General features: G+C 38.2%; 1 protein-coding gene across 1 annotated transcript in view; it reads left to right on the forward strand.

The window, feature by feature from the left end:
* The window catches only part of cdh8 (cadherin 8), a 111,705-nt gene that overhangs the window by 41,549 nt on the left and 44,477 nt on the right, over positions 1-25,679 (forward strand). Inside the window, exon 3 of the mRNA XM_067437992.1 lies at positions 4,007-4,301. Coding sequence (XP_067294093.1) covers positions 4,007-4,301 — 295 coding nt within the window. The remainder of the gene's footprint in view (positions 1-4,006; positions 4,302-25,679) is intronic.

A 25,679-nucleotide genomic window follows, 5' to 3' on the forward strand; every position in this document is an offset into this window, starting at 1 on the left:
GTTTTACAGAGTTTAATATTTTTTTTTAGATCGTTCATTCATTCACAGGGTAAAAGACCATTTTCTTGAAAAGAAACGTAGGGCAGAATTTACTTTTAAATAAATAAGACAATTGGCCGAAAATGAGCTTCCCCTCTCTGACAGACCAGTAGCCGCCACTGGATTGAGGGTAAGGTGCCTAGATCAAGGGCACCTCAGTTGTGGGTAATTAGAGAGGTGGAGCACTGTTCATTCACTCACTTCCCCATTTCCTGTCGGTACCCGGGACCTTCGGGTTACAAGTCCGACTCTCTAACAGTTAGCCAACAACAGTGTCATATGTTAGCATTTATAGACTGCAATACTGAAAAAGTCTGCTACAGGCTGTGAGAAAGAGACTTGTCTGCTGTTAAAAAGTGTCAGAGAAGAAGTAAAGAAAGCGTTGATAACGTTGCGAACGAGTCGCCCTTTCTCCTTGTTTATTTATTTCCGTTACGAGTCCTAATCATTACAAACTGTCCCATATGTATCGCTGCACTCATTTGATTGCGCGCATAACAATTTCAATTGCACATTGTGTTTGGTGGAATCTCTTAAATGTGAAACAGTATTTATTGGCAGAAGTTAAATGTGAAACAAATGTGACGTCTTTCAATGAAACAATTCTCAGTGGATACTGCAATAATAGACTAATCAGGCAGAGTGCAATTTTTTTTTTTTTTTCTCAAGAAAAGTATTTGTATTCATATTTAGGTATCATTCATTCATTCCACTCATTCATTATGTGAATATCTATTTGTAGCTTTGCCCATTTCCAATGACTGAAACATTATAAATTATATATGAGAAGGAGAAACGAGTCTTATATCCATGTGTATGCATAAATAATGCAGTTATATTAACAGGTTTGGAAGAACTGATTGCATGTAATATACTTTAATAAAAAACACAAATAAATAAAGAATTGTGTTGTTGACTGATATCATATTCATGCATTTATAAGTATTTTCAGTTTGAGAAATTACAAAGCAGATGGTGAAAGTAGAGAGTTGATAAATAACATGGGAAGAGGGAAATGAGTTTTTGGACACGACACACGCTAGATTTGAACCTACATCTCCCACATGAGCTCCACGTGCCAACACACAAGGGCTGAAATTTCCTCTAGATAGGCAAAATAAAGGATAATATAGTAGGGAAGACGTGTTGTACTGCATATTGCTTATGTAGCACTGATATGAATTATAGTGATGCTGATAATGAGGAGAAGTAGGTTAATGTCATTAGTGGCTGTTAAAATATAGATGGCATCGCTTCTGAAATCCATTACGCGGATTTACTCTTGCAACATGCATGATTTCCACAAACCCTTTCGGTAGGCACTATGCACAAACTGTGGTGCACATGGCCAAATTCACAGTTCACTTAGAGCGAAGCAGAGCAGCACACTTAAACCATGCCTAATTGACTGTTGAGACGGTCCTTGGGTTGAGGCTCCGCTGACATTTTTTTTCAAGCAGAGTGACACGATATCTCTGTAGGTGATGCAAATCTTCTCTTCACGTCCTCTCTGCCACTTGCCCTGACAAGAGGCAAAATCATTAATTTGCAATGTCCGGTTTAACGCTGCACTTTAGTGTGCAGTCTGTAGGCGTAGGCGGATTGAGGGGTCCTCATTACGGAGCCGCTGATTGTTCCTCAGGCTACTATAAAGGTTCATCTCCAGCAGCCAGTGACATATTTCCTCCAGATCTGACAATAAAGCTGTACTCCACGGCAGTGGTACAGAGAGAGACGGGTGTATAACCTGCTGTTGTTTCGCTTCGGCTCCAGTCGGGCATCTCTGAATGCTAATCCACACAAGTGTTATGGCAGATTTAGGACTGCCCAGGATTTTACATATCTCAATGTTGCCATTATTCTTCAGTTGCATATTTTTCAGTGTCACACTGAAGATTTCCAATCAAATCTATTATGAGTTCAATGTAACATTGTGAACTTTGTTGTTTTCTTTTACCTTCTTTCATCTTTTCAGCTGAAGACTTTTAAAAAAATTATTAATACAAAACTATGCATTGACAGAACCCTTTTCATTAAATGTGCGCTAAGATTTTTTTGGGGAAAAAATATGGATGCCGTCAGATGTTAGAGCACTGGAGTTTCCCTGGCAACCCAGATAATGACAGACTGCCTCCCCTCCGCAGTCGTACTTTCGGTCGATTGTTTGCACATTGAGATTAAGCGATCACTCGTCAGAATGGGACTGGTGTGAGCACAAGCTTGAAATGTTGTCTGTATACATAGGGCATAGGGGTGAACAAATGGAAGTGAAGTTTTGCAGCTGTGACATTTTGTTCTTTGCAGAAATCCATAATAATATATACATCATCGTTCATTTCATCGAATGCATAAAGTGAGAACGACTGGAAAGAAATTTTTCCTATCAGAAAAAGCACATCATTAATTTGGGCTCATTTAGGGGTTTTCATAGAGTGACGACTGTTGTGAAGCTGATGTGTTAATGAGATAGATATTTCATGCGGAATGATGGGACAATTAGGAGAACAAAAGTGCAAGGTGTGACGATTTAAGTGTGTGTGCTTTGTCAGTGTCTGGAAACGGCACCTCCGAGACAACATATGCATAAAACCATAGTTATTAAGCAATTGCTTTTTCTTTTCTTTTTCTTGAAGTCTGCATTTCAAAGCTCATGCTGTCCTTGTTACTGCAGTCTCAAGAGTACTTACACCTTGCTGTATATATTACCGCCTCAAGAAATGGAGCTAAAGTTTCTGTTCATGATGTAGCTACATGTGAGTTTTGTGAAGAAGAAAACATAAATAAAAAAATAAATAAATGTTAAGGTGATGGTTCAGCCCAAAATCTCTAACTATTTGCTTTCTCTCATGTCATTCTGAACCCATATATTTTATAGTTTATTATAGACCCATAGATTTTTATTTGCGGAATACAAATGAAGATCATTTGAAGATTATTCAAAAGTTTCCTTCTACTATATATTTTATTTATTTATTTATTTATTTATTTATTTATTTATTTATTTATTTATTTATTTATTTATTTATTTATTTATTTATTTATTTATTTATTTATTTATTTAATTTTAGCCAGTTGGATTTTTTGCAGTGTACAATTTAAAATAATTGCCCCCCAGGCATCCTTGCTGAATAAAATCATTAAATACATATCTGTCAAAGAAAAAAAGAAAAGAAAAAAAAGACTCCAACGTTTTTAATAGTATCTTATCATTTTCAAACTTTTCCAGACAGTTTAATGACCAGGGGCTTTAAAGCTCTAAAATCAACACAACAATTTCATACCTGATGCAATGCAATTAAAGACAATGCAATACCTCAATTGAATATAAACAAATGGGAATTTGTGAAATCTGATACATGTTTTCTCTAAATTTAAGTGTAATATTCAATTAAAATGGGTTTGCTCAATGAATGCAGCATTGTAAGGGGAAAAAATACAACAAACCCACAAATCTCAAAACATTTTCTTTTACATTTTTCTACATTTAAAACTGAGCTATGATTTTTTTTAGCCTCTTTACCTATTGCTAGTCGTACCAATCGCCAATCCCTCGCCCGCCCCCCCTTTTTTTTTTCAATTGCCTTCTCGTTCTGGAATTGTGACCTGATGACTGGTTTCAAGTTGGTAACAGGGCCCTGAGGCAGGTGTGAGCAGAACGCTTTGACCTCCACACTCTACTAGCGATGTATGAAGAAGTGAATGACAGATAGATGGGATACACAACCCAAGCATTACCTGGAAATCCAGGACTTGCCCTTTTTCTTTTTTCGTCTGTGAGATTGAACAATTCAGCCGTCACAGTAAAACACTAGAATTTTGAAGAGACTATATGTAGCTCTGCACTTGGCGGCGGGCTTTAATTATTTTAGCGATTGATTACAGGCATTGATCTGATCATGCTCGGGTGGTATTAGCCTCGGTCTGGAAGGAAGGAGCCTCAAACCCTCTCTTTTGTTTCTCTTTTTAGCTCCATACGGATTTGGACGTGGGTAATAAGAACATCAAGTATGTGCTGGCAGGGGAAGGGGCGGGCACCATCTTTGCCATCAACGAGGGGACGGGGGACATTCACGCCATGAAAAGGCTAGACCGGGAGGAGAAGGCCGAGTACACGCTCACGGCGCAGGTCATCGACAGAGACTCCAACCAACCTCTGGAACCACCGTCAGAGTTCATCATCAAAGTGCAAGACATCAATGACAACCCCCCACAGTTCATTGAGGGGCCTTACAAGGGTTCAGTGCCAGAGATGTCCCAAGTGGGTGAGTGATCTCCTTTCATCATCTCTGGTTGTCTCAGCTAAACAATGACACGAGGCCCTTTATCTCACAATGAAATGGCACAGACAGAAGCTCTGACAAAATACACAAGTAACTGAAATAGAGATGTCATGATCTAAGAATAGACAAAAAGACAAAGGAGGTGACAGGAATTTCTCATGGTTGTGTCTGAAGATTGAAACAACAATGTGTCCAGAGTCATATTGTAACCACAAACCAGTGAACAGGGTGAACAAACCACTGAGATTGTCCTGTATCACCAAAAGCTTTTTATTTTCCAAGCTGCATACTGTAATGTATTCATAAGTTCTCAAGCATTTGTAGCCATGCATTCTAATGAACGTCTCCTTAAGACTTGCTTTAAATAGAGCTCATACTCATTTGACAAAGCCTGCATGAGCTTTCGGCGTACTATCCCGAGCCTGACCTTGAGATGGGTCTTGAATATGAGTAAGGCAGTGAAGGGAATATCATAATAGTGCCACTTAAGGGATTCGTTATAACCCCCATGACATTACAGAAGCCTTGTTGTGTTATGCTGTGAAATCCTCCTTTTTCAGGAAAGTGTACAGAAGGGTGTTGTGTGTTTTTCAACTCTTGTGCAAAGGAATGGCTTTATGGAGGAGCTAAACTAATGACTTGTTTTTGTTTTTGCAGTTGATGGTTTATACACAACATGAAGCAATGCGGAGAGGATAACTATATTCATTAATATAGATTATAGATGAGAGTACTTGGAGTTACAGGAAGTGCCATTAATGAAATGATCAATGTCAATTGGACCAGGCAAACAGAACTAAATCTGCCCTGTGCTTCAAGTGTTTTATAACTCTCAACCCAAGGCTTAGTTTTGAAGTGTAGAATGCGGTTGTGGGTATATCGCTCTTCTTCAGGTGCATTATAACCCAGTCATGTGTAACACAGGGCTTCCTTGTTTCCTTTATAACCTTGACTTCTTCATATGGGCATTTTCCCCTCTGCGTTTGTTCTGTCATCTTTTCTGAGCACTTAGAGCATACAGAATTGGAGCCATAGGTACGAGTCTTCCTCTCTGTTCTGCTTTCAGACTAATGCATTCAATTGAAATCCTCAGTGTAGTTTTCTGAGGGATTTGACAGTGAAGTGTGGGATACAGCAGACGGTAAGGGTGAAAGGCGCAGTGATGGAGGAGGGCAGGAAGGGGAATACGGCAAAAGATGCCTGAAGTTGAATTCTTTCACGATTGTTCTTTCCTTTTGTCACTGCTGATTAATTAAACATTAGCTGATGTTCTCTTGTTTGCTTGAAAGGCATTCTCGATGACTTGTTTTGGTCTTATAAAGTATTTATGTTGTGGGAGACACTCATAGAGAGAATCAAAAGCTCTTTGGCTGAGAGAGAAAAACAACAAACAGACAAATAAGGAAGCCTCTTTTATTTCCTGTCTCATGTACACAAATCACAGAAGTTTACCTCTCATGCTGATGTCGCATGTTTTGTTTTCTAATAAAGGTCTGACAATAAGTTTTGCGAAGAAGTTCGTTTGGGTTCCTGAAGTTCAGTTGAGGAACCCAAACCAAATTGTGTTCTAGGTTTTTGAAGATGTGATTGCTCTTAAGTACAAACTTTAACTGCTAGCGTGATCGTGTAATCCATTACTTTTTTCAAGACTTAATATTTTTAGCCAGGAATATTTGTTAAACTCATTATTCTGATTCATATTATGAATATTTGGTTTCAATATTCAATACTCATTTTCAGTGTAGGGGGAAGTTACTTTTAAAAGTTTAAAATATTGCTACTCCCTAAAAAAGTAACATATTGCATTAGTTACTTTTTATTGAAAGTAATGATACATTACTTTTTTTCATTATCTTTTCTCACCTGTGCCTGTGCCATGATGGTAGTTTAACAAACACAGGGTTACAGGATAGGTTTTGAGTTGACAAAACCAAACCAATCAGCTCAGGCTTTGTTGGTACCATGATGCTGATCATCAGCTTTCTTTATCAGCTCATGCTTTGATCCTGAGTTTAGCTGTGACATCACTAGTGAACAGCCAATCACATACTGTGGATCAGTGAAACTCAGATTCACTTCTTGTGACTGAAGCATTGAGATTTGTTTGTCTCTTCTGTAGAATATTACGAGATTGAAACATAGTAAGAATTTAAACACATTTACACAACAAGAAGCAAAGAGCTGCCTATAAAAGAAAATCATACTACTGTACGTCAATACAAGTAAAAGTTATGAAGTTAGTTTAGTTCATGTAGATATAGAGAGAATTAAACATTTAAGATCACATGTAGTCATTTCTATAGCTTTATTTATTGATTTTAAAGTTTATTTGTATGACCTTTATATTCATTTTAACTAAGTTCCTATTAACAATTACATGTGCAATTATATTAGGGTATAATAATTACATAAATTATATCTAAATCATAATAAATATTATTATAAATAAGCATTGTAAAAAGTCAGACACTTTGAAATGGTTTAAAAAACATTTGCTATGTAGTGACGTTTAATTTGGAGCAGAAACAGGGAGAGTGGCTTTATTATATAGCTCACAGCTGATTGGTCCAATTTCTGTTTGCGATCTCTTACCTGGAAAATAACCTGCCCCAGAGCAGGTTAGCCATGGAGGGCAAGTTACTAGATGAACACAGCTAAAAGCCAAACCACTTTAATGGTACCTAAAACCCAGGATTGGCACAAAGTAATCTTAAACATCTGGCTAGCCAGCTAAACGGAATAGGGCAAGGAATAGGCCGCTGGGCTGGTCTTGCTAGAATTAATAAGTCTCAGGCTGAAAGAAGAGAACATTAACATCTGTACAGTAGAGGGTGCAAATCAAATAAGCCTTTCAGCTGTGCTGCTATTCTGGACCGCAGAAGAATAAAGAAGAAAGTTTGATACTGTTACTATAGCAGAAAAAGGAAACACTTTTCATCAAATGTAAGCAGTAAAGATGGTGGTTAATAAAGTGAGATCAGATACAGAAAATATATGTAATTTAACATATTTTATGTTTGCTTCAGAGTTTGCATTTTACTGTTTTTATTAATTTTGAGGAATACTCAATCTGTTTTTGTGCAAGTGAGAGGGGTAAATTAATGTTCACATTTAGCTCAAAACCAACAGGGCATGCCTCTGAGCAGTGTTGGGTAAGCTACTTGGAAAATGTAGTGAGCTATACCAGTTACTCTACATTAAACGAAGCTTCACTACACTGAAGTTATCCCCCTGGGAAATGTAGCAAGCTACAGCAACTTGGCAAAAGTAGTTAACTAAATCTAAGCTAATTTTGATTAATTTAATTTTATATTAAACCAACTTCATTCCAGTCAATGCTATATCAGTGATCAATAAAAGTCAAACATATAGCCATGCATACCTTTTCAGTTATTCAAGAACCCGAAATCAATTTGGTAACAAAAACATGTGATCTATAATATTAACAAAGCCAGGTGTCGAGAGTGTGTGTGTATGTTCATCTGCATGTGTATGATATGCATACACACCTGTGTTCGCATTTATGCTCAATTTAGACTCGGGCACTTTTGCAGGACAAACTGTAAGTTAATTTACAACTCAACTCATCTCAAAGTACAGTAGCAAATGAATTAAGACCTGCTCCAAACAGTACCAACATGGCGGCAAAAAAACAAAAAAAACATGCATCCTGTGTGTGTGTGTGTGTGTTCTATATCCCTGTTTCAGTTAATTATATCAAGAGGTGGCCAAGCTAGACTAATTATTTTCAAACTTTGCAGTGAAAAGATGGTTTCTCTTTTGTCACCACGTGGACGATGCGCGTGCAACAGCGAATTGAGTGCTCTGGGAAAAGAAACGTTAACAAACCGAACCTGTCTTTCTGCACTCAATGCCAAAGGAGTACTTTAAAATCTGTGCACGTCTGTGCAAGGCAGAAAAGAATGTAGTGAAGTGAAGTATGTCCGCGAATTAGCAGTTGAGTTTCAAATTTGAGCTTGATCTTAAGGGGAAAATGTAACGTTAACTTGTGTGGACACTACCGCACTACTTGATCAACAAAAAAGCTTTGCTACTGAAAAGCTATTTGATGCAGAAAACAGCAACGCTACCACCATGCTACTTAAAAATGTAGTTAAGCTAGTAGCGTCGCTACTGCCTAACACTGCCTTTGCACTTCCCCCAATTGCTCAACATGGGGAAATGAAAGGTGTCAGTCAATAAAAGGAAGAAGAAGAAAAAAAACATATTTTGTTGCATTAAAGTAATTTGTTACTTTACTAGTGTTACAAACTTTTTGGAGATGCAAAGGCTGAGGATCCAAACACAGTAGTTTATAAAAGGGTATTCAAAAGACAAAATCCAAAACGGGCAAAAAGTAAAAAAAAACAGATAGCTGCCAACTTCACAGAGGAGCAGAAGGCATCTGTGGCCCACTACATAGCAGGTGAAGTTAATAAACCTTCAGGGCAGGAACTCAGGCAAACATGGAAAATCCACAAAAACAGGCAACATGGTCAAAATCATGGAACAGATAATACAAATAACACAGTGAAATGCAGTTGTGACACATACGTACAAGACTTCACCATGAATTCACAGGGTTTATATAGGCTGGGCTTAACAAGGTAATGGGCAACAGCTGGAAGTGATCAGGGATAATGAGTCTGGGCAATGAGTTATGGGAGATGTAGTCCATGGTGGGAAAGCAAGGGAGTCGGGAGGATTGCCGTGTGCAGGAGATGGACACTCCTGCTGGTGGTTGTGACAACTAGTTACATGAAAAAAGTAATTTGATTACTTAAATTGTGTTACTTATAATGAGTTACCCGTAACACTGCTCTTTTTCCACAGTATAAAAATGCTGTTACCAGTTGCTTTCTCTCTCTCTCTCTGTATTGCACTGTGATCATTTACAGGCATGCTGCTGCAAACTCCATCTCTGCTGCAAGTTTGTGCTGTGAGTGCTGTGAGTTTAATGTCCTTTTGATAATGCACCATGCACCAGTTGCAATTTATCTTCACGTTCACATAATTTCTGACATTTTTTTAGAAAGTAGTTCAGAGTGTTTCACTAAATTTGAATCGAAAAGCTTTTTTTTAAACCTGTTCTCACAGAAATGTGAAGATTTCCCAACACTAAAATAAAAGGTTTAAGAATCTTAAGATGATCCTTCTATTTTGCAGTGCAGTTCTATTACAATAGTAATTTATCTATTATTATTATTATTATTATTATTATTATTATTATTATTATTATTATTATTATTATTATTATTATTATTATTATTATTATTATTATTATTATTATTATTATATAATCTACTTGGCATGAGATATCTCAGTAGCTATATAATGTATATTGATATTTGTAAGGTACTGTAGTAAAGTTTCATTATTTCACTCAAAAAAGAAAAAAAAAGAAAAAATGGCGCCCCGCACGACATGCAAGAAAAAAAGGTAAATCGTGCGCACAATTTACTATTTTGTTCCCTCGATTTATAAATTGTGCACATTTTACTAATTCGTTCCCTCGATTTATAAATCGTGACAAACTAAATTGTAAAACATGCGCACAATTTATAAATCAAGGGAACAAAATAGTAAATCGTGCGCACGATTTAGCCTACTAGTTTACTGCATGTCATGTGCGGGGCTCCGTAAAAAATAAACCAACTTGAAGAGAAAGAAAATGCAACGGTAACAACAAAGTAATGACTGATGAAGTTGTTTTTGGTTGGTAGTATGTAGATGTGAAATAATACAATATAAATAATAATATAATACAAATTATGTTCGGATACTATACTTTCCGGGACGTTGTCGGCAATCTCTAAGATCCTTAGATCATCAAAGCCACGAGACCAAAAAGTAAATGAGTCGAAAGTCCGCGTGAGGGGAGACAAATCCTTCACCTTCTCAACTTTAAACATATCATGAAATCTCATGGATGCAAGTGTTTCCCCTTGAATATTGTATGTACAGTATATTAATGAGATTATCTCATTTTTCAAAGTAACTTAATAACAACTGAATAATTGAAGACTATTACTTGCTGACGTTGGTCTGCCCACAGTAGGGAGCGATAACTCATTTGCATGGATTGGACAAATCTCATTGGATTAACGAGTCTGTTTTTTTCACTAATGGGGTCTTTGACTCTAAGGCCAGTACAAGCAGGCGAATTCCCCCATCAGGTCTTCAAACCATATGCTGGTATTACAAAGCTCCCTGCCTTCTGCTGCTGACAAGAGGATTGTTACATTGTTGAAATTAGCAAGTCTACTTGAAGTGACTATTGGGGTAATTAACATTGAGTCGTCCATACCGCCTCCCTTCCACGGAAGAAGGTGTGAATGACAATAATTGCTACAAGGAAAAATAAAGCCAGGGAAAGTTGTTTTTGTCATCTGAAAGTCGAGTGTGTGTGAGGGCTCGGCGACGGGGGCTTCATTATGGAGTCGGGTAATAAAGTCGGGAATAGACAGATGGCACATGGCTCCTCCGCCCTGCTTGCTGTGTGCCCGTTCTCTCCTGGCAAAATGAACCCATGTACGGAGACACAGTGCGCAGGAATGTGTCAGGATCTGCTAAATTGGAGTGCTGATATAAAATTGAAGTGACGTTAATAGATTACCCAGAGTTAATTTGCATTTTCAGAGTTATTACGAGCTCCGGTAACAGGGCTAACAGGCGAGGGGTCTGTTCTTCTAATAACATTTCTGATTATGCACGCCATATTCCTGGCAGGTAAAAAATAAATAAGGTCTTGTCAGGGGGATTTTTGACAATGATTTGGAAGCTATTTTCTGAGACATATTTATGGAAATAGATAACACATATCCAGCATACTGCTCACGCATTTTAAGCTATCAGCCCATGTACATTTACAGTCTGCACACAAATACGCTAAAACTTATTGGAATCATTTCAAATGGGTTTATTTTACAGTTATCCATTCCTGTGCATATGTCAAAAGTCCAAAGGTATTTTTTTTCCCAAACTCTTATTAATAATAAATACTTACTTAGGAACGTATAACGGAAGTACATGGTAAAAGTATTGATTTTCATTATTATTGTTGTTATGGTTATGTTGTCAGTGAACTTGATTCAGTGAAAGTGTTTTTGATTTCACACTAAAATCATGATAATGCACATATTTGTATAGTGTTACTATACACTAAAATGGTGAATATGTTAATGATTACAGATTTGGCCTCAATTACTTCTATTGTAAGTATTTGAATTGTTAATTTTTGTAGGAGGTGCTGTGGGTTAAGCCTAACTTGTATTACAGGTCATTGACTGCACTGCTTTATTGTTTTATAATGTTTCATGTGGGTGTATTTTTAATGTTAGTATGATTTTCACATCAAAATTATCATAATTCAGAAATAAAAGGCATTTTTCCTGTCCTGATGTTAGCCCTCTGATTTAAACGCTCTGTTAGAAGGGGCGTGTCTGTTGTGGGACTCCAGTGTAAACGCCCACTGATGTGATTGGCTGAAATCTTGCTTATGACATAGTATTACATGTTTAACTCTCTCAAAACCTTGTTTTACTATTACAGCTCTGAAGGTTAACTAATTGTGAAAAGTGTTGATTATAGCATTATATTTAGATCTATTAGCATTACATTCAGATCTTGGCATGAAAAGTTGCAGTGCTGATCTTTGTAGCCGATCACAGACATGTTGAGTGAATGAATGCAGTGATCTTGACATTGCAACTCGATTTCTGCTCTCAAACGGGGACTTTCATCATAACTAACAGTGCAAACACAATGTAAATGGGAGATTTGTTATTTTATTACGGGAGTTTTGGTGCGAGTCCAGAATGTTTATCCTAGAAACATTGTGAAGTTGACTGGTTTTCCTTAGTGCATAACTTACATTTCACATGTATATCCACAATCTGTAAATGTTAGAAAGTCATGGAAAATGTCCATTTTGCTCTCCGGAGAGGGCGAGCCTTCTGTCAATAAATCTCCGCCAAACTTCAGGCTTAATGAGCGCTGCCGGGTGCAAACAGACGAAGTGCAATAGAATAGGAACGCAATAATTCTGACTAAAGTATATATTTCTAAAATATTTGTTGTTCGTCAATAAATGTGCCATATGTGTAATTTTAAAGCTACAATTATGTATTTGTTTTTGTTTTTTTATGAAAGTGACCATTATAATTGGATAATAAAATATAGGCTAATATGCTTTTGTTTTTATTTGTTTTATTGTTTTATTGAATTTAAAAACAAAATTATTATTAATACATGCCAACATTTAATTCACTGTGTTAAGTCTTCAAAATCAACATTTTTTTTAATTTTATTTTTAAGGACATCATTGGGCAGGATGTGAAATAAAATTATTGGTAACACTTTAGAATAATGGTCATTAGATAACATTAGTTAATGTATTAACTAACATGAACTAACTATGAGCATTTTGTTACTGTATTTGTTCATCTTTGTTAACATTAGTTAATACAAACACAACTGTTCATGGTTTGTTCATGTTAGTTCACGGTGCATTAACTAATGTTAACAAGATTTTAATAATGCAGCAGTAAATGTTAAAAATTACCGTTAACAAAGATAAATAAATGTTTTTAAGTGCAGTTCATTATTAGTTAATGTTAACTAATGTAGTTAACTAATGTTATCTAATGACCATTATTCTAAATTGTTACCAAATTATTATTTAAATAAACAGATTTTTTTTATTCAAATAGAAAAAACAACAACAAACAAACAAACAAACAAAAAACAACATAGAAAATATCGGGATATATACAGTGTGTCACCATTTAACAAAAAAATACTGAGATTTTTTTTTTTTTTTTGCCATATCGCCCAACCATATTAAGTATTCTGATATGCATAGTATGCAGAAATCCCATTTAAAGGCATATTCAAACGTTCACTTAGTCTGTATAATGAACCATTTTTGTGATTTATTTAGTACCCCGTTAAAACAATAGTTACATTACATTACATAATTACCACATAAATGTAACAAAAATATAATGAAGTGTCATCTCTCAAGTGTCAAGTGTCATCATAAAGTTTTAGTGTCATCTCACTAATAAGCCAGTGGGCGGGGCCAAAGTTGCAAAGATGAAGTAGGAATTGATTTTCTTCTGCAGAGGCGGTCTTTTACCTATCTATAGATAGGGACATTCCACAATGAGTCGTTATCTTCGCTTGCTTACAATAAATGCTGTTTTTTGGACAAAAAAGAAAGTTTTCAGTTCTGAAACTTACAGGATATTCTTATAGTATGATGACCTCTTGTATGTCAAAGGTGCAAGGAAAAAATTGATTTCTCAGTTCATGACCCCTTTAAACTTGGAATATTATTTTAATGCTTATCTCTTGTTCAGTACTTGAAAGTATAGAGTTTAATGGATAAAGCTCATGATTTAAACATACACTTTTTGACTTATTCACCCCTGCATCTGACAAATTAAGGCCTTCAGAGCAGTCGTCCTCTGCAGCAAACTCAGGCGCAAGCAGATCTGGCTCAAAAGTCTGGCTCAAAAGTTTCTCGATATACTTAAATCTTGCCTAGAAATATAGCTGTGTAGCAGTTGAGCCTTGATGTGAATTGGTCATAAAGTGTGGGCTTGCATACAGTTGAACAAAATACTGAAAATAATGTTTGCTATTGGAAATGTACAGGGCAACCTGTCAAGGGCTTATTTTATTAAAACGGCATGCACGGTTGCCATGCTTTGATAGTTTAAACGTTCTGCAGATAAAGTCCTCCCCTTTTGTAGCTTCTCTTTAACACTCTAGGGCAGCTTGAGTTGTGATCTAATTACACAGAGGTACATGCTTTACATTCCGTATCATGTCTAATGTTAGAGACTGCTTTCACATGAAATTGTCAGAGCCATAGGCAGTACATCGATTTCTTTTTTTTCTTTTTTTTACAGTAATTACCAGCTTCTAATTATTCTATTTTGCTGTCAGTATCTCTAATGACTTCATTCCTGTCAAGACCATGAAAATGCATAATTGCTTGGCCAAATTTTAGATACGTTCTGCTCTGGTGAATAAGCCATGACAGATGTTGCTAAGCTCATCTTGGCATATAGGGTGAAGGCTGGGCTGTACGGTAACTTGTTTTTTTTTGTTGGTTGTTTTTATGTATTTTATTTTATTTTATTTTATTTTATTTTATTTTATTTTATTTTATTTTATTTTATTTTATTTTATTTTATTTTATTTTATTTTATTTTATTTTATTTTATTTTATTTTATTTTATTTTATTTATTTATTTTTTACACACAGCACTGGATCAAGAGAGGTTGAAAGTTGTGTAGCACATGCTGCACAATAGTAGCCTGACAAGCCAGACCCACATCAAGATGTTTGGTCTGGAAACTCACCATTGACAGCTCAATCTGAGGGGCGGATAAACGGTTGTCTTTCAAACTCCCTCTGCACGCGATAGGATAGCGCTACACCAACCAGAGCAATGAAGGTGAAGCGGCGCTAGTATATATATAATATATATATATATATATAATACTATAATGCATACATATTTTTACATTGTACTTACATTTTGAAAAATGCCTGCATGTAATTACGTCTGTAATTAATTTCTGTGTTTACATTTATAATTACACAGTTGTCACTTCCCTTACACCTAACCCTACCCTTAAACTGACCCACACCACCACACCTGTCCCTAACTATACTCGTATCCTACGTGAATATCAGCAAAGGGGTTTTGCAATGTACATTGTACTTATTTTTTGAAGTACATAGTACTTAAGGCCACCTAATATATATATATATATATAAAATCATTTAGGAAAAATTTATATGTCACAACTATTCCTGGACTCCACTTCCCTTGATCCTCCCTGTTCCGCACACGATTTCACTTCCTCGTACTCACTCCCTGCTCTCCTGGTCCTTCAGTATTGTAATGTTATGTCAGTCGTGTTTCGTGTCCTGTTTCTATTGCTTGTAAAATAAAGCCTGTTGTGTTTGGAAATCCTGGATCTCCTCCTCATCTCTGCTGCACTACACACGACCGTGACAGAACGAAGGACCAAACAGCCAGGATTTCCTCGCAATGATGGGCAGCTTCCTCTTCCCGCTGTCTCCCATGTCCCCCGCCACAGACACGTCAGCAGAGGATCGTTTGTGGTGCCTCAGGCAGAACGGTCGCCCGCTGGAGAGGTACGTGGAGGAATTCAGTGAGCTTGCTTATGTGGTGAACTGGCCAGATGCTCCGTTGAACGCGTGCTTCCTGAAGGGCCTGGACGAGGATACCGTTCAGTATCTTGAATCTGCTTGTTCCTTTTTCCTTGTCGAGTCGATTAATCTGATCCTGTATTTGAATGATTCTAAGTTCGAGATTGAAGAGGTTCAAACTAGAGCATGTATTTCTCGTTCGCTTCCCTCAGAGAGGTGCGCGGCCTGGTTAGTAACCAGCAACCATATCACCCTGTAGCCCAAGACTGGTTTCCCACTGAAGCTAAGCAGGGCTGAGCCTGGTCAGTACCTGGATGAGAGACCAACTGTGAAAACCAGGTTGCTGCTGGTAGAGGTATTAGTGAGGCCAGCAGGGGGTTCTCACCCTGTGGTCTGTGTGGGTCCTAACACCCCAGTATAGTGATGGGGACATTGTACTGTCAAAGGGCACCGTCCTTCAGATGAGACGTTAAACCGAGGTCCTGACTCTCTGTGGTCGTTAAAAAAATCCCAGGATGTCCTTCGATTAAGAGTAGGGGTGTAACCCGGGCATCCTGGCCAAATTTGCCCACTGGCCCCTGTCCATCATGGCCTCCTAATAATCCCCATATCCTGATTGGCTTCATCACTCAGTCTCCTCTCCACCAATCTGGTGTGTGGTGAGCGTTCTGGCTCAAAATGGCTGCCGTCGCATCATCCAAGTGGATGCTGCACATTGGTGGTGGTTGAGGAGATTCCCCCTTCTATGTAAAGTGCTTTGAGTGCCTAGAAAAGCGCTATATAAATGTAATTAATTATTATGAATTATTAGTTTGCCTCCAGCCGGGTTCCTCCACCTATCCCTCCAGTGGGCCATCCCGTGAGGCCATGCCTGCCCCAGGCCGAACAGACAGAAGAGGAGGGCCGCTAAGAAGCCCTTGTCTCCGGCCGTGATTGTCGTGCCCGCACCAGAGCCACAGGTGCGATGGCTCATTAGTTTGGGGGACTCTGCTTCGTGCCTGCCGGACTCCATTCTGTGCTTATCGGACTCCTTTCCGTGCCGGCTGGACTCCGCTCCAGCCCTTCTGGACTCCACTCCATGCTCGCTGGACTCCGCTCTGTGCCAGCTGGCCTCCGCTCCGTGCCCGCTGGCCTCCACTCCAGCCGCCTACGAACTCTCCAAACTACCCCTAAATTCCGAAAAACTTCTTTTTTTTTTTTTTTTTGGGGGGGGGGGGGGCATATGCCCAAGGATCCTGACCCGCCATGGCCGCCAAATGGAGACCTGCATACCCGTCTGCACCTCGCCCGCACCTGTGTAGGTCTCCAGGGTTCCCACCCCCTCTCCCCGGTGTTACATCTAAAGCCGGGTGCACACTGTGCGATTTTGGCCAGGATTTGGCCGTCCGGGACAAATTTAGCAAATCCTAAAAGATTCCTCTTATCCGAGGCTAAAATCTGACGTCTTTGGTCGTTAGTTTGACATGTTCACCGGCAGCCGATTAATGAGCGCTGCGATCAAATTTTACCTCAGACGAAATTCTGGCAGTGTCAGAAGATATGGCACACAATCCTGCAGTGTGACTTCTCCTACGACGACAGTCAAATATCTCCGTTTTTCAAGACAAAATGACCAAAACGAGTGCTAGAGATTTCTTTGTAGCCAGCATTTCAGCCCCGCGTGTAATGCAGCTCACTGTTACCGAACGCATCATTCATTGATGATATGAACTCCGGGTGAGTTTTCTTGCGCGCGTCCGTTTTTAGCGCGCCTTCACTATCGTGCAGTCTGACATTAATGTCAACTGAGATCTTACAGTGTGACATGGCGATCATGTTCATACAGTCTGACAAGGGACATTCGCAAAGGATTTTGAAAAATCGCACAGTGTGCAGGACCCTTAAGGCGCGAGGACGTGCCTACCGGGAAGGGTAGGTAATGTCACATGTCACGCCTGTTCCCGGACTCCACTTCCCCTTATCCTCCTGTTCCACACCTGATTGCACTTCCTTGTTATCTCTCCCGCTCTACCCGGATTCGTTGTACCCGGTTCTCGTCATCTGGACGCCTTTATGGTGAACTCACTCCCTGTACTCCTGGTTCTTCGGTATTATGTCAATCGTGTTTCTTGTCCTGTTTATATTGCTTGTTGAATAAAGCCTGTTGTGTTTGGAAGTCCTGGATCTCATGTCTGCTACACTATGCACATCCGTGACTATATATAATACATTCACTGAGACAGTATGTCTTTTTTTTTTCTAAATGATATATATGCAATAGAATGTCTGTCTTTCACACTCAGCTTCAGAGCAATAAAAGTCCACAAGGGAACTCATAAAAGAAATAAATGTTCTGAAGTTCCAGGAAAACCCTTATATGGAAAAAAGCATCTAGCTATGGCTGTAGCAGATTAAAACACACAGAGAGAGATGTTTTGACTAATGAAACATAAAGACAATTAACATACACTTGCAACAATATATGGTTAATCTCTTCAAGACATCTTGATTATTTTCATTAAAATAAAGTATATTTATAATGCAATTCCAAACACCATAGCCTTTATCACTGTAAATAATATTCTCCCGTACTTGCAGAGACGGAACAGCATTTACATTGGCCTGCTCTGATCACAGTGCTGCACTTAAACATGAAACACTGTGTATATATTTATTTATAAAAAACAACAAAAAATGCAGCCTTTGGGATTTCATAATTGCACTAAACCAAATTGTGATTTCGGTTTAATGCTGGTTAATCGTGCAGGCCAAGATTAATTCATGTGAAAAATGGCTGCCACTGTGGTAAATGTATTCATCTAAATTTATTTATTTTATTTTGCTGCAGCCCAGGGTAAAGTCCAATAACCATCTTCAAAACATGTTGCATCCCAGCTAACAGGGAACATTCCCATACTGTTCTGGCAAGGTTCTCTTAAAGTTATAAACACATTTTTCTGAACATTTTTTTTTTTTTTTTTTTTTACTGACATACAGTACAATGTTAGTTCACAGTTAACTGATTTTTAATAATGTTTACAAAATGTTAATAGAACATTATTTACATAATTAATGGATCATTTATTTCCATTTGTACAATACAAATATTCTATAAAAATACCTCGGAACACAAATTAGGATATTTTAATAAAATCTGAGGCAATTCTCAATGTCACTTTATATGATGAACAGATTAAATGTAGGTTTTTATTCACATATAAACATTGGTCAGTGAACATAAGAAGCACAACAGAACCTGCTTGTTACAAACCTCATTGGTTCTTGTGGAAACTAAAATATGCTGAGTAACACACAAGAATTAACCTCATTGGTTCTCACATGTCAAGCAAGCATGAGCTTCCATTTACCATAACGTATATGAGCACTGATGAATATTTATGTGAATACAAGTCTAAATAACATATTTTCAGCGTATATAAAGTGAAAGTGCCTCTTCATAAAATGTGGACTAAACCACACTGTAAAAATAATAATAATAATAATAATAATAATAATAATAATAATAATAATAATAATAATAATAATAATAATAATAATAATAATAATAATAATAATAATAATTATTATTATTATTATTATTATTATTATTATTATTATTATTATTATTATTATTATTATTATTATTATTATTATTTCAGGCCCCAATTGAACATTATCTAGTGACTGATCGCGTCTCAATTTTTAAGTTGGCCAAATTTAATTTCTGTGAATTGATGCAATTTAATTCACAGAAATTGAATTTGGCCAACTAAAAAATGTAGATGTTATCAGTCACTAGAACATTTTCAATTGCAGTCTGAATTTTATTTATTTTTTATTTTTTTACAGTGTACTCAATTCTTATGGTTTAGTTTTACAATCTCTTTATCTTTATAGTGTCAAAATAGTTGTCAATGTAGCTGTCAAGGACAGAGAGTGCTTAGATTTCATCAAAAATACCCTGATTTGTGTTCTGAAGATGAATGAAAGAATATATAAAATATACTTTTTGTTATATACAAAAAATAAAAATGTTTTTTTTTTTTTTTTTACAAAACTAGATTTCAGAGAACATTTTGATAGATTAATGGGGATGTTAGCAAAATGATAAACATATTTTCGTTACCTTGAATATTTCTCTGGTAGTTTCCGAAACTGTACAGTTTCATAAGGTGGCAGATGGAGGAGTAAGTAGGGGGTGCTGGGCCTTTAACATGGTGTGCAGCTGGGCCACAGCGGAAGCACATCTGCTGGTCAGACTCCACGCTGAGGTTTGCCCATGGCCTCAGCTGGGTTTGAGGGTCAGTGAGTTAACCCACTGCAGCCAGACCATGTCCAGCCATCTTCAGAAATGACCACGGGTAGTGGTGAGCAGAAATGTGTACCGCTTCTACAGTGAAAATCTTTTCTGATCTTTTTTCTGTAAAAATGTCTCACTTAATTTGCCCTCTCTGTACAGTATTTTCATAATCAAGCCATTACATTTTTTTTTTTTTTTTGGCATATAGCCTGACTTTCTCTGACCGGTTACTGTTATATTTATATTACTGACTTATAAATCCACAGAGATTTGTAACAGGTGTGAGTGAAATGGATGTTCAGTTGAAATGGTGAATAAGATGTTAGCAATTCTGTAAATGTGCTACTGTAGTACTGGTTTCAGCACCTTTTCTTTGAAACCGCCTCTCTGGCTGCCTGGACATCAGTGCCATACATAAAATGGGAATCACGAAAAAAGAGCTTATAAAATGATCCTACTCCACTCCACTGACTCTGCCCCTTATCCTACTGCAGTCATGTTCAACTGCTCATGAAAAGAGATGAAAGTACAATAGACAGTTTAATCCATTCCCATCAACTCTCTTTTGTATTGTTGGATTTATTATTATTATTATTCATCCTGGTTATTTTGATGAATATCAGGTGAATATCAAATGTCTTTTTCATTTTTGAAGCATAAATATCATAAGCCACTGTAATGTATGCTATCATTTAAGAAGTTACCGGTATATAGTATTATTATTTTAATACTAAGACAAAATTATGTACATGCTTTGATCGAATTGAGCTTTTAGTGTCTAACTTTCTACCTAGCAAGGACTGCTTAGAGTAAAACCAGTGCAGTATGCCTGTACTAGAGCGAAGCAAAATACCTCAGAGTGTGTTTTGATTATGCTTTTGTTTAGCAAATGCAATGATTATGTCAGAACTCAGAGAATAATGGACAAGAAAAGGTTGTTATATATATATAGTATGCTTTTCAAAAGTTTCCCTTTCACAGCAAAAACAGAAGTAGGGGTGGAAATAGACAACAAGCGATAAAAGAGAGAGGAGAGAATGTTTTTGCAGTTGGGTGATGAGGAGAGCCCATAAATAGCCCAGGCCAGTACTAATGGGTCCAGGGGGGTATTGTGTTGGCTTAGAGAGTGACACTGATGCCATATGACAGGGTAATCAGCGCTGAGGTGGACACTGACATTATCTGTCTCTCATGATAAGGGAAAGCATGGAGGTGAAGCTAACCTCACATCACTCAGACCTATCTCCCTCAGCCTAAACGTGAGCTGAATGAAAGATACACACCGTTATTCAATGCTCTAATATGAGACAGAGTAGTCGTTGCAGTTTCAGTAGGCTTAATTGATCTGATTTACTGCAAATTGGAAATTATCTCGGAACAAAAGCCATGAAATGCAGCCAAGAACCTTCAAAAACTGTTGAAGCTTAACATATTTGCAGTAGGTTCTATTCAGCTGTTAAATCGCTTGGACTGTTCAATCAAATATTTGACTGTGTAGTGAACACATTTATGGCATGCCTTAAAGAAAATGCATTGGATCCAAATTCGTGGGACCCCACTGTTTTGTATTTTTCACATTTTTACATTTAATTTGAAAAAGTTTGTGCTTGGAGGCAGAAATGTTTACTACTTCCGTTCTGAAATTATCTGTATATGTAATGTGTGTGTTTGTGTGTTTCCTTGATCACAAGCATTTCATATGTTTACATACTGTAAACAATATGACCGAGATAACCACATCAGGTTACACTGCAGATCTATTTTCAGATCAGGTAGAAAAGCTCTGTTTTAACAACCGCATGGATGGATGGATGGATGGATGGATGGATGGATGGATGGATGGATGGATGGATGGATGGATGGATGGATGGATGGATGGATGGATGGGTGGATGGATGGATGGGTGGTGTGGATGGATGGATGGATGGATGGATGGATGGATGGATGGATGGATGGATGGATGGATGGATGGATGGATGGATGGGTGGTGTGGGTGGATGGATGGATGGATGGATGTATAGATAGATAGATAGATAGATAGATAGATAGATAGATAGATAGATAGATAGATAGATAGATAGATAGATAGATAGATAGATAGATAGATAGATAGATAGATAGATAGATTTTATTATAATAATTATTGCTTATTTTAAATCACATTCTTCATATATTCAAACATTTTAAAAAAAAGTATAATTTGTGTGTAAATTTTTGTGCCTCAGATTAGATTGCCTTACATGAGCAGCATTCGGTAGAAGACAGCTGAGATTTTGGTGAATGCTTGAGTGTTCTAATCTACACTCTTGCCGTTGGCACTGCTTATTTATATCTGATATGACGCCTGGTCGCTTTCTCACAGACGGCCCTCTGTTCAAAATCTCCTTCATCTATTAATTATGCAACAGACACAGTGTGGATATTTAATGTTGCGTCAAGGCTTATTCTTTCACTCCTCACCCTAGGACCTTATTTCATTGTTCTCCTATTTCTACTTTTCTGTGTTTTGCACTTAATTTCCATCATCTTCCTAGTACAGCGATGCATCCTCTCTCTCTCTCTCTCTCTCTCTCTCTCTCTCTCTCTCTCTCTCTCTCTCTCTCTCTCTCTCTCTCTCTCTCTCTCTCTCTGAACTTTATTAAGCAATGGCATAGCGGCAGTATGTACTCCCCATAGGCATTCAGCCTTGCCCTCCCAAATTAAAAGCGCTGATTACATCCTGTGGGCAATGTGTTTTTATTTGCTCTTTATAGTCCTTTTATTAGTCTATATTCTGATGAGCGCCAGTATTCCGAGTAAATGCACTGAGAAGCATGTGATCAAGCTATCTCATTGTACAATTACACATAGGCTTTTCAAGCAAAAGGCACCCAGAGCTCAAACGCCTTTGTGTTGCTTGGGCTAACCGGGATGATATGTGCAGAAAGAAAGGTGTTTGAGAAAAGGTCTTCATGAAAGGTCTTCTCGCAGGGGTCGCAACACAGAAGAGTCATTGGTGGCTGTCTGGGTTGGGGGGACATAAACGTAAGGGAAATGCATCCATCACACAGCGCAGATCTAAGCTTAAAGGAGCATCCAATCATGGCTCAGAATAAAAGGCTGGGCATAAAAGTCTGCACTGCAAGGTCATTTGAAAAAGAAACAGATAAGATGGAGAGATCAAACAGTAAATCTCTGCTGCATGAAGTCTTTGTGGTTCTCACTGGGGACTGGCCCATTAAAGCAAGCCGGTGCTCCACAGAACATCTCCACTTATGAGAAACACTATCATCTGTCCCAAATAGCTACACTCCAAGCATTTAAAAACAAGTTTTGGTGGTTAAACCTGTTGCGTCATTCAGTTCTCTTTTGATACTTAACTCATACTGCGTTGTTGGACGCTATGGGGAAAACTCCTTTATCTCCCAGTACTGCAGCAATTTTTAATTATGCAGTGAAACCGTGTGACCATTTGTCAACTGCCTCAAAATCCTGGTGGTTTTTCGTGCCCTACAAATCTTCCTGCCAGACCTAAAGGGACACCACGTCTTGGTCAACTCGGACAGCATGACGATAGTGTCCTACATAAATCACCAGGGCAGACTTACCTCAAAGCTTCTATTCAAGCTGGTGAGACACATTCTGGAATGGGCACACCTCAACTTGCACTCACTGAGAGCAACACATGTGCAAGGCAACTTATTTTTCAAAGGACTAGAAAGGACTTGCCCAGCCTCCTCCTTTATGCATTGTCCCTGATCATACTGATCCACCAGGTCATCAGGCATATCAGGGAACACAAATATTCTGTCCTTCTATTGGCCCCTCTCTGCAGGAGCCAACCTTGTTTCCCAGAGCTGATTCAGGTGATTGCGGCAACTCAATGGATCCCCAACCTGGGTTGAAGGGCACTGCATCTCTGGTCTCTCAACGGGGGAGTGTTAAATTCTATTTCTGAGGCTAGAGCCCCTTCTGTGAGATGCCTCAATGGCCTTAAATGGACTATCTTCTCCAACTAGTGTGCAGCTCAGAGCAAGGACCCTACTTGCTGTTTCATATCGCTGATACTGTCCCTCCTTCAAGAGCTGCTGAATAAGGGTCCCACCCCCTCCATGCTCAAAAGTTTGTGGTGGCCATAACAGCATCCCAGTCGGGGGTTGGTTGGCCAGTCTAGGCAGAAACAACATGTTTTTTTTTTGTGTGTTTTTTTTTGTTTTTTCTTAAAGCTGAATCCACTTAGTCCCCTCACCGTCCCTGTGTGGGTTCTGTCTATGGTCCTAATGGCCCTCAGGATTCTCCCATTCAAACCCCTCCAGTCAGTCGCTCTCTCACTAAAATCTGCCCTCCTTCTAGCTTTAACATTGTTTAAGAGAGTCAGAGACTTCCAGGTGCACTCTGTGAGCATTTCCTGCCATTAATTTGGACCTACTGCAAGATCGTCCTCAAGCCAAGGCATGGCTACATTTTTAAGTACTCTCTTTCTCCCTCAGTGACCGAAGGAGATTTACATTTTCCTTGCCCCATTTGGGCTGTGAGATCTTCTATTAAGTAGCCTGGATGCCAGCTGAACATAGCCCCGCCCACAACATTTTTAGGTCGGGCAGTTCGGTCTGGACTCGATCCATAGAGGAGTAATTATCCCCGAACAGAAACTGTTCGGACCAATGAAATCATCAGGGCGGGCTTTAGACAATGATGGACAGATGATCAACAGTAATGTAATCATCCACGTCATCAAAGGTGCTTGGATTATATTTGTTCAAATCCTAAACGGAGAGCTTGTTTGTGCATTTACCTTCACTATTTCTCTCTGAAATGATGATCATGTTGGTAAGTACTCTGTGTATCCTTAAATTATTATTATTTTTTCTACAATTTGTATTATTATTATCTTTACAACTGTTTTAACTATGCTTGTTTTTAATTTTTTATTCGTCCACATGGTATTCTTTTTTCTCATGCATATGTTACCACTATTTTTATTAATTTCTATGTAAAGCACTTTGAATTGCCATTGGGTATGAAATGTGCTATACAAATAAACTTGCCTTGCCTTGCCTTGCCTTGCCTTACAACACCGGCAAAGATCGTTTATTCCAGCGCACGTGCAGACAGGGTTGCCAAATTTTTACAACAAAACCCGCCAACTACTAGCCCAAAACAATAACTTCTCGAGAGGAAAGGGCGTTTTCGGGGTAAAATGTGTGTTATTTTGGCAAGGTTGCCTGCTAAAATTTGCATTCATGGGTCTATATATCACATGATAATCGATTTAACCCACGGACATAGAAAACAACCCACGGGAAAAAAAATGCGGACACGACTAAAGGCTTGGCCTCATCTTGGGCATGGTGGTGTGACCATTGGCGATATCTGTGTAGCAGCCGTCTGGTCATCAACGTCAAATTTTGCCAGATTTTACAACATGGACGTTCCTGCTTTGTAGGCAGGAGTCTTGTCTTTATAGCTGGAACCTCTCCTTAGTGAGTTTGGTCTACTAGAACCTACTAGAACAAGCTCATCTTGTAATGGTTTCACTTATGACTCTAACTTACATTCAAGCCTGTAGTTCAGGTGTTTTGCCTCCACTTGTCTAATTTCTCAAGGGCCCTCCCCAAAATGTCCTAAGCAGTATAGGCTTTAAGAATAAAAATACTAAGTGGCCGGGCTTTGACCTCTGAGTACAACCCACTATGCCCTCCAAATCTGGACAATGTCTTTCCCTTTTGTCTTAGTATCTGTTGGCCATGACCCAGTAACTCAGACTCCCCATAGTGTCTAGCGGCGCAGTATGAATGACGTATCTCAGGGAACCGAGGTTACGTGACTGAGCACGTTTTGTTGATGAATGCAAGTTTTTAATGCAATCCAAGCATCTTTGACATCACTTATGTTTGGCTCTTACAAG

The sequence above is a fragment of the Pseudorasbora parva genome, chromosome 1, assembly GCF_024679245.1.
Source record: "Pseudorasbora parva isolate DD20220531a chromosome 1, ASM2467924v1, whole genome shotgun sequence".
NCBI lineage: Eukaryota > Metazoa > Chordata > Actinopteri > Cypriniformes > Gobionidae > Pseudorasbora > Pseudorasbora parva.